Here is a 10,587-nt window from a genome sequence, read left to right on the forward strand (position 1 = left end):
GCTAGGGAGGGCCACTGTGCATCAGGATGCCCTTCCCAGCGTCCCGTTACACATCTTCACTAATGGGGTCTTGTGGGTCTTCTATTACATAGCTAAATACATGCAAAGTTGCATAATGTACAGTGCAATAGAAAACTACAGCCATTATCTTTATTTGGTGTGATTTGAGGTAGAACTTCCATTATTTTGGAATCATGGCAGAGTTTTAGGAACGCAGAAGGAAAAGGATAGGAATATCCCCCCCCCAAAAAAATAAGAATTGTGTCCCCCATGAAAGCTCCTTCTATCCCCAAACTTCCAGCATTGTTGTTGTTTGTTGCTTTCAATTGAGCTTTTAGAAATGGAGTTCAGCAGAAGAACAGGATTTCCCAAAGGATAAAACGACAGATAGCAAATTTAAAGGTACAGTTAGAATAAATATCACCCCCCCCAAAAAAAAAAAACCCAACCCAAAAATTGGAGGAACAAAATTATAATGAATTAGAAGTAAAAAGGAAACTAGAAGAATGTAAACACATTAAATTATTGTGGTTTGGTAGAATTGCATTAGTAAACATGAAATTTTTATCTAAGATCACTTTTTTGTTTAGGATGTTACCAATACAAATATCAGAAGCTGAAATGAAAACATTGGCCAGTGCTAGTGAATAATTTTTGTAATGGGAATAAAACAAGTGAGTATCAATAAAATACACTGGTATAGAAGTGGAGCTTGGGCCTCCAAATAAAAGATGCAGAGTGACCACAGGAAAAGGCAAACATGGCAGATGGAAGAATCTAGAAATGTAGAAATATGGGGCCGAAGGAGAATTTTCTGGGGTTCGGGCTTCTCCTTTGGAGGGGCAAGGCCCTCGCTTTGGAAACCCCAGCCCTGGCCATAGTGGCACCCCATAAATTGCCAATGCAGATGCGGAAGCTTTTGGGGCTGGGTTCCCTCACGCTCTTCTGCTTTGTCCTTCACAATAAATGACCAATGCTCTATATATGTGACCGGTGCTCTATAGTTCTATCTGTCTCTGCATTTCAGGGTCTTTGCCAAAATGGGTGGTGAACAAGTCCTCTCAGTTCCTGGCGCCGAAGGTGAGTCTGGCCATCTTTGCTCCTTCAACCTCTTCTCTGATGACCGTTTCCATTTGTAGTAGCCATTGGGCCACGGAAAGAAGACCAGGGATTGGCAGTGGCAGCAGGGAGGGCTGAGGGGTGCCCCAGTTCCTCTCCTCTCCTCCCCCCCCCAAAAAAAATCCCCAAGAACCCCTCTGGGCCCTTCATCTGGGCCCTTTAAGAGATTTTGAACCCCGGTGCCCAGAAGCCTAAGCCATGTTGGTCTGGGATGCTGGGAGGTGAAGTCCAAAATCTGTTAAAGAGCACAATTTGGGGAGCACTGATTTTCTAACTCATGTTCAATATGAGTGGGAAAACCCCATTTGCCTCTCCTTTCTGCTGGTGGCCATTTCTTCCTAATTTGACCCCTTGGGATGACATTCAGATTTCATTTCATCTTTGAGGCTGCATCTGCACTTCACAATGAAAGCAGTTTGAAACCACTTTAAGTACCGTGGCTCAAATGCTATGGAATTCTGGGATTTGTAGTTTTGTAAGATGTTTAGCCAACTTTGGCCCTCAACAGACTGGCAAAAACGCTGGTGTGAGGGCAGAGGGGGGTGGCGACTGACCACTGCCTGCCCCCACACCAGCGTCATGCTGGTGTCCCATCACCTGACCAACCACATGGCGGGTAGCATCATGCTGCGCCTTTGGCACAGTGTGTAGACATGCTGCGCCAAAGAACAGAGCTTTTCGCAGCTTCTTTTTGCCGTGTTGTGTGCGTGAGTGCAGATGCTGTGTCCCCAACCCAGGGCTTCCAGAGGCGCTGCAGCCACCTCTTTAATGGTGGTCTGCTGAACCCCTTTGTCAGAAAGCTCTGATGCCACAACAAACTGCAAATCCCAGAAGTCCATAGGACGGAGCCATGGCAGTCAATGCACCGTCAATCTGGATTCATTTTGCAGTGTGGCAACAGCAAATTCTTCCACTTTTCTCTGAGTCCTGGAATAAGTGCGACTGAGCCCTTGGAAGAGTTCTGCTTGTTTTTGGGACTAGAACTCCCAGCGGTCATTGTGGCTTGTGGAGTCTGGGAACTATACTCCATAAGCTGCCATTCTCTGGTGTGACCCAGAACAAGGTGCCAGTTGTTGATCTGCATTTTCTACAAGAGCAGAATTGAGATATGGAAAGGTTAATAGCCATGATTCAGTTCCATAGCCAAAAAAAAAAGGAGGGGAGGAAGAATAACACAGAAGCAAGACCTTCACCCAGTTTTACCCCAAAGGCACCATCAGATCCTGCCCTATCTTGGAAACTGAGCAAGGTCAGCCCTGGTTAGTACTTGGACGGGAGACCAACAACAATACCAGGTGTGTAAGCAATATTTCCCAAGCAGAGGATGAATGACCATCTGTCAGTGGGGAAGCTTTGATGGAGAGTTCCTGCATGGCAAAAGAAGGGGGTTGGACTGGGTCAGAGCCCTTCTTGGGGCCTCTTCCAGCTCTAGGATTCTACGATTCTATGGCAAAATCACCATTGAGTATTCATGTGAAATCCATGAGGTTGCCAAAGTCAACAGTAAGTGAACATACATATGTACACACACACACACACACACACACACATATATCCCAAAGCATTCTTGGGGGGTCATTCTGCATAACAATAACCATGACCTGTCTCTACAAAGAGTTGTCAATTTTGCAAGAAACCATGTTTTTCTAAGCAATTTTTTTTTAAAGAACATGCTTTTGGTTTGAAATCTCTTTTCTGGGTGGAAATTGTTGCTGCGCAGAGTCTTTCCCCAGAACATTTCAGGATGTGCAAATACACAAAGAGTGCTGCACAGAAGTTTTCTTCCTCTTCTTTTCCCTGCAGTTGGGGGGGAAAGTGCAGAAATTATCCATCTCTTGTGCAAGGACAAAGTAATCCATGTGCAATTCTAAATATGATCTAGTGCAACTCTAAATACTGGACCTGGCCAGAAAGTAAGGCTATTGACCAAGCATCTGGGTCCTTGGCCAGTGCTGCCCTTGTGGGCCTTTGTTTTGCTGGATGTCGGGTTCTCCTTTGTCCTCTTTGGATGTCGATGGCAAAATCACCCAAACGCCCGGAGCTCTCCCTTGACGTCACCCTTCCTTTCTTTCCATGATCCGGGCCCTGGATTCATGAGCTGTGTTGCCCAGGGATTGCGTTCAATGCCAGCCCAGAATGGCACAATGGCAGGGGACCCGCGCCAGCAAATGTAATGATACCCCCATTTAATTAAAGAGAAACCAAACATACACCTGAAACACAAGGAAGGGAGGAAGGAAAAGAGGAGGAGGGAGGGAGCAACGTTTGCTTTTGTCGTTCCAATTAAGCATATTAGTTTCCCAGAGACGGGAGGAGAGCTAGACAACAAACTGAGCCTGTTTTAGAGATAGCGTTTGTGTTTCTTGCACAAACAGGTGCCAGCTGCTCAGTGGTTTTGCTATAAAAAACCAGTATCATTTGGTTCAAGTGCCTGCATTGCAAAACCACAGCTGGGGGGGGGGGTTATTTATGTATTTTATTGCAGCTCCCAGAATCCCCCTTCAGCACAGCCTCTGGACCCCCAAACATTTGGCAATGAAGGTTTTGCTCAGAGCTTTCTTTGGGATAGTAGCCCACAAAATTAGTCATCTCAACACTGAATTTTAATCCCAAATGTCTTATTTGCCTATGAATGAATGATCAGGGTCTGCTCTCTTGGGGTCGCACCAGAATCTGGAAGAATAAACATTTTGAGACTACACCGCCCAGAATCCCCAGGCTTGCATGATCTCATGGAGGTGGTATATTCCAAAAAGTAACTTTTCCAAGTGGTTCACAAAACTGAAATGAGAAAAGGAACCTAAAACCTGGGACAGAGTCTTGGCTCCAGCGACACCAAGGTCTCCGGCCGCCACTGACCACAGTTCCTCCACCTCTTGCCCTTTTGTCCCCAGCCTTTATGTCTGGCCATGTGCCATTTGGGCTGCATCCACACTGCAGAAATAATCCGGTTTGACACCCTCTTTGCTCAGTGCTAGGGAATCCTGGGATCTGTAGTTTGTGGTGGTTCCAGAGCTCTCTGACCGAAAAGGCTGATTGCATCTCAAAACTACAAATCCCAGGATGCCATAACATTGAGCCATGGCAGTTAAAGTGGGGTCAAAGTGGATTATTGCAGTGCGGATGCATGATGGAGGTCTTGGGAGGGGGTTTTCCCAGCAGACAATAGATGATTAAGTAAATGGATCCCCTGAGACCATACCATTCAACTACAGAACAATACACAGATTAACATGGCAATCCCTTCCTCTCAACCAAGAGTCACAGTGTGTGCGTGTTTCTATCAATCACTCCCTTCCATGCCATTCATTCTCTGAAGATGCCAGCCACAGATGCTGGCGGAATAAACGCTTCTAGAACATGGCCACAGAGCCCCCAAAACCCACAGAAAACTATGGCCATGAAAGTCTTTGACTTTACAACTTAGTTTCAAAGGTCCCAAACTTTGGTCTTCCAGGTGTTTCAGACTTCAGCTTCCAGAAGCTCCAGCCAGGTTGGCCAACTGTCAGGAATTCTGGGAGCTAAAGTCCAAAACATCTAAAGGACCAAAGTCTGGGTATCACTGTGCTAGATTGATGGGTCGATCGATAGACCAATTGACCAAATCTACGCGCTTTTAACCCTCTCTGTGCACGCTGACTGCAACCTCCGTCTCCTCCTCCCCCCGTTGCAGGCCATGAAGAAGATGTACAAGGCTTGCGTGAAGTATCCGGAGTGGAAGCAGAGGCACAACCCGCACTTCAAGCCCTGGCTCTTTCCGGAGCAGAACGCACTGCCCAGCCTGGCGCTCTCGGACCTGGCCATCCAACACGCCGACTCCCTGGAGAACATCGACGAGAGCAGCCTCTCTGAGACCAAGGACGACCGGGCCGACGGCAGCGACGAAGACAGCGTCAACTGACCGCTTCGTGACGCCCGGGGCCCCGGCTGACCCTCTGCTGCATTCGCCCGCCTGGGCTTCTTCTTTGTCTGTGTAACCTGCCGTTTGTCTTTTCAAAACAACGAGAAAGAGAGAGAAGAAGGTGCTGCCTTCCCTTGGCGTCATTCGCACGCAGAGCCTGGGCAGGCGGATCCCTCCAAACCCAAAGTCACAGGGCTAGTTTCTGGTGGAGAGGGAAACCTTCAGCTGGCTAGATTTTGTAAATAAAGGTACCGCCGTAAGGCTCTCTTCCTCAAGCGCTTTTCTGCCATTTGACTGTCTTGGGATTTCTGCACATGCTTGCGTTCTCTCTCGCCTTCCTTTCCAAAGTCCCCTTTTGTGCGAGAGGGAGCCATTTCTTAGCAGTGGTGGTCATTGGCCGTGGGTAAAGCGGTCAGCGAGGGGGAGAGGAACTAAGAAGATGGACCAGGATGACCCAGCTTTCTTATCTCTTCTGACTTTCTTCTTGGGGACTTAAAGAGATGGAGACGCCTCTCCTTCCTCCTCCTCCTCCTTTTTTCTCTGGAATTAATCAGATTCAGTCTCTTGGCTTCCACAAGGCAGTGGCTATAATAGAAGGACTTTCCCCACCTTCTGCAATGGGCTTGTACCGTCCTACAAATTGAGGATTATGTCCGGGTGGCAGCAGTGGAAGCGATGGAATTTGCTTGCCCCAAACAGGATAGCAGCCGAGATTAAAAAATGGCCCCATTTGCAGGGGAAACTTTTGACCTACAGAGCCGCTGGCGTATATGCTCCACTACAGAGTTATAGCACATTGATATCACTTGACCTTTCATGGCTATAGCCTAAGGAATGCTGGGATTTGTAGTTTGGGGGGCTTTGAATTCCCTGCTGGAGAGCGATAGCGCACCCCCGATCTACAGAAAGCCCAATTTAATCCTCATCCTCTCTTCTCAGGGTCCCGTTGGGACTGTAATCTGGGGTTCCAGAGCTCTAAATCAGAGAATCATCTTCCACCATAATAGAAATCCCAGCATCCAACAAGATGGAGCCATGACAGTTGAAATTGGGATTGATCTGCTATAATAGTATAGTGTAGATGGATCCTTGTCGCAGCATGAAGGGAAGAAGAAGGTGAAGGGGGAGAATGATCTTAAAGCAGATATCTGCAGAAATGGGAGTCCCTTGGCTGAAGGAAAGGCCAAGGGTCCAGTGGTCTCCCCATTGCGGGAGGGTGGTTTCACATGGCGCAGCGGCCAAGGTCCACCACAATGCTTGCAAAATGTAACATATGCTCACGTTGTTGCACCGTGTGCTACTTCACACTTCCGCTGAGAGTAGGGAGGTTGTGCCCCTGATGACGTCTATCCCCCAAATGTCTTGATTTGGCAGGGACAGCCCCAATTCACCCCTTGCTGTCCCACTTTTTCAAACGCTTATGTGTGAAATGTCCGGTTTCTCCCTCTTTCCTTCACTTCCTCCTCATCCTCCTTCAGTTGCTCCAAACTGATCTGGAAGCGTAAAAGTAGTTTGCCCTCAGTTAACTCAGCAAAGGGGAAGAGAAGCAGGTGGGGTGTTGCCCTTCGCAGTCGGCCCAAGCAAAAGCAGACGCTCCTAGTTATTTCCGTGTCCTTCGTCGCCTATAATTCTGGCCGCCTTGACCACACTCTGATGTTGCTCGGCCACAGTGTCCCTATTTTATCTGTGAAACACTGGCAGGCCCTTCAACCCCAGTGAAGGAAGAGGGACCTTGAATGCCAACTGCAGTGTAACGTTTACACTTGTGAGTTGTGCTACGTGGCAGTGATCTAAACACAGATGTTACACCAAAGACAAGAAAGTACACTTGTCCCTCCCCATTTGCTGGGGTTAGGGGCACAGGACCCCCATGAATGTGGGAAAACCACCAATAACAAAACCACTATGTTCTTACCTGAGTGGACACACTTCTAGACTCTATGGGTCCTCCAGTGCATCTCTATGGTCAATGTCTGACAGACACCATAGAACTGCACTGGAGGAGGGAGCTACAAATGCCTAGAGGAGTGTTCTCTCTAGGAATCTCTAGGTCCTTCAGTGTGACTTTTGCTGAAAGTTGACCATAGAGCTGCGCTGGAGGACCTAGAGATTCCTAGAGAGAACATGTTTAAAAAATCCATGAATAATCAAATCCGCAACAGTCAAAGCTGCCAATGTGGAGGGAGGAGTGTACACCCGTTTGCGTAAAGGGGACTCACAAGTGTGTAAAACACCAGCGGGATGTGAGCTAGTTAAAACGGTTTAGACCCCACTGTAGGAATTTATAATTCTCTGTAAGAAAGCTGTAGGCTGGCATCCTCTTCCGGAGAGTTGCAATTGTGTACTTTGAGAGGGTCAAGATGTCTCCCCATATTAACAGTCTCTATGTAGGGTGGCAAAAGCAAGACCGTGAAGAAAGCAGACGGGGAGGGGGTCAAGTCCTTTGAGATGTGGGTCTGGAAGAGAGTTCTGGAGGTACCTTGCACAGCTAAAAGGGCAGACAAATAGGTTCTAGAGCAGACCAGGCCCAAACTCTCCCTGGACGCCAAGATGAACAAACTGAGGCTGTCCTACTTTGGACGCATCATGAGAATCCTAGATGCACAAGAAAAGACAGCAAGGCTTGGTTAGGTGGAAAGCATTCAGAAAAGAGGAGACCTTCCTTAAGAAGGGCAATAATGCTGGGTACGGTGGAAAGCATTAGGACAAGAGGGAGGCCGCATTATAGGCGAGTGGGCTACCGAGGAAGCCATGGCTGCTCTGAGTTTGCAAGACCTGAGCTGATGATGGAGGATCTTGGGAGGTTCTCTCTCAGAGTCCGAAGCTGACTTGACAGCAATTAGCAGCAACATAATGAAGCAGAGACAAGGCTGAGTTCCCATTAAAAGCCAAGTAAGGCTGCCGTACTTTGGAAATATCGTGAGATGCTGACTGATGTCAAGTTGACTTATGACAATCCTATGATCCAGACCTCCAAGTTAGCAACAGCCCCGCTCAGGTCTCGCAGACGCAAGACCTGAGACGAAATGACACACTGGAACAATGCAAAAGCCTCCCACCGCCCCCCACTTCCCCTTCCCAGTAAAAGGACAAACATCTCTGCCCTAAACTGGGCTAAATCTGGTCTGGAGCCACCCGCGTTCTCCTTCTCCATCAGAAGCCAAGGAAGCAACTCTGGAGACCTATAGATCAGGATTTGCCAAACCAGCCTGCAACTAAAAGCGATGGCTAGTATTCAGTATGGCAGTTATAGGTTCATGACCTGGATTTATGGCTCTGTGGCTGGAATGTGGTCAGTAAGATTATGGAATCCTAGATTTGGAAGGGACCCCAGTGGTCACCAGTCCAGCCCCTTCTGCCATGCAGGAAGGCACCCTCAAATCACAATGCACAGATTATGTGCGCTTAATGGAAGACCATGTCAGTGCCCCCCACCTGGCCATGGGGGCTCTTCTGCTGCCCATCTGGGAGCAAGAAGGATGCTGTTTTCCTTCCTGCTGGCCAACCTCCAATGCACTGCCCCACATTGTGGCATGTGGCTTCCATGTCAGTGGGGCATGAGCCCACTCTGGACTCATTTGGGGGAACAAGGTCCAGCTCCTGACACAGCCGGGAGGGGGGGGCTGGCATGTCCATTGGGTGGTGAAGCCCCTCTCCCTCCAGCCCCTAGGAGAGGCCTTTTCCAGTCCAGACTGAAACCTGGAGCGGACGCAACCGCACAGGGCAGCACACAGGATAAAATCCAAACGTAAAAGGTGAACACAATTTAAGACAGTAAAAATGATTTCGATAAGACATTGTTAAACACATTTAACCATTTGAACAGGCTTTGATGATGATGATGATGTTATTTTCATATATCCGGCCTTTCTCCCAACATAGGGACTCAATGCAGTGAACAACATCTATAAAACAATTCAATTGAAAACAGTACAAGGATGTTAAAATATGTAAATATAAAATTAAAAAATAATGAAACAATTAAAAGGGTTTGAAGGCCACGCGAGTAGCATATGGAGTGAATCAGTGACACCCAAATGTGTGCCACTGCCTGCTGCGCTGTTGGGAAGTTGTGTTGTTGTGAACCGGTTGCATAAAGTTGAAGAATGCTGTTATTCAACATTTGCACGGGAGGGAGCAGATTTGTAGCTACTCCTTTGCCCCATTACGCAAGTGGAGCCGGCGGCAGGGCTCTTGCGCTGTGGGTCTTGTAACCCAAGGGGGTGCCATGCGCAGGACCCCCACAATACACACTGCTGCAATTCACTAGCAGAGCTGTGCATGTTGTTATGGCCCTGTCATTGTTGAATAATGCATTGTAGCCTCTGGCACACAGTCTCAGCCCATTGTGGAACCAGGACAATCTGGCCTCCAAGGGGAGGTCATTCCAAAATGGGGGTGCCAGCGCTGAGAAGGCCCTGCCCCCACCCTCCCAAGTCAGGGCCTTCCCTGCCTGCTGAGCTGCGGGGGCTGTCCAAATGACCCTGACCTTTGGACATGCGCAAGGACTGACGCCCCTTCAAGCGTCTAGGTCCCCCACAGACAAAGCATTTTGGGAGAGCAAAGGGGATCCCTGCACTGACAGTGTCCCCCAGAAATGGCTTCTGTACCCCCTTGTAATCCCAATTCCTGGGCCTCCAGAGGGGAAGAGCCCCTCTCTCTGGGACGCTTCTCCCCACCCAGGGGCTTGGAGGACCCCCTCGTGAGAGTGACTGCCATGCATCACTGGGTGTGTGTGTGTGTGTCCTGAGCGTGACCCCTGGTGCCCTGGACCCCCTCCTCGCTGACCAGCTCCTCTGGGCAAAAGCCACCACTGCCACAAGTGAGACTTGGCACTTCTTTCTCCCCAGTGTCCTTCTGTCATTGCTATTACAGCTGCCTTTTGGGGGGGGGGGTTTCAAAGGCTTGGTCAGTGATTTTTAGGGATGAAGTCTCCAGGCCAGTGTGTCTCCTGGGCTGCTCTGTCTTCTTCTTCTCCTTCTCCTCTTGCCTTCCTTCCTTCCTTCTGCAAAACATCCAGAAAGCTGCCTGGAAGCGTGAGGGACTTGCATTTTTTTTCTCTGGGCTTGTACCTTTTCTGACCGTCCTCAAAATCTGGGGTTTTGAGGTGACTGTTTCGTTTGAGGAGGGGGAGGCCTTGCTTCCCAGAAGTTCCTTTTTGCATTTCTAGGGAATTTAAAAAAAAAAAGGGAGGGGGGATTTCATACCTTGTTCTTGGAGGTGTTGATTTCGAAATAAAAGGAGTTCAAGGACGGTGAGTGTCCCCGTCTCTTCTTTGCATCTGAATCTGATGACTGGGACAGACAGCATCCCATTGCTTGGGATTTCCCCCTTTTCAGTTTTCTAATCAAGACAGAAGCATGTGCAAGACTAACGCACAAGGGCCGTGGCATCCCTGTGACGGGTGCAGGGTGACCAGGAGTCCTCCTTTTCCTGGACATGCCTTACATTTCAGCCTTCTGTCCAGGAGGAATCCCACAAAGTCCTCCAGTTTGAGCAGGACTAAGAAGCATGCATTTGTATTTAAATGAGTGCTTTTAGCTTTTATTCTGGCATGTCCTACATTT

The 10,587-nt window shown here is 48.6% G+C and overlaps 1 protein-coding gene across 2 annotated transcripts in view; it reads left to right on the plus strand.

Annotated features, from left to right (window-relative positions):
* Positions 1–10,266, plus strand: part of LOC149320259 (START domain-containing protein 10-like) — a 56,271-nt gene extending 46,005 nt beyond the window's left edge. For both annotated transcript variants that reach the window (XM_089513218.1, XM_089513217.1), the window contains exons 5-6: positions 1,028–1,080; positions 4,793–10,266. In XM_089513218.1, the coding sequence (XP_089369344.1) occupies positions 1,028–1,080; positions 4,793–5,020 (281 nt within the window). In that variant the 3' untranslated portion in view covers positions 5,021–10,266. The remainder of the gene's footprint in view (positions 1–1,027; positions 1,081–4,792) is intronic.
* Positions 10,267–10,587: the final 321 nt, after the last annotated feature.

This window comes from Sceloporus occidentalis, unplaced genomic scaffold (assembly GCF_023333645.1).
Source record: "Sceloporus occidentalis isolate IW3139 unplaced genomic scaffold, rSceOcc1.0.p SCAF_2, whole genome shotgun sequence".
Taxonomy (NCBI): domain Eukaryota; kingdom Metazoa; phylum Chordata; class Lepidosauria; order Squamata; family Phrynosomatidae; genus Sceloporus; species Sceloporus occidentalis.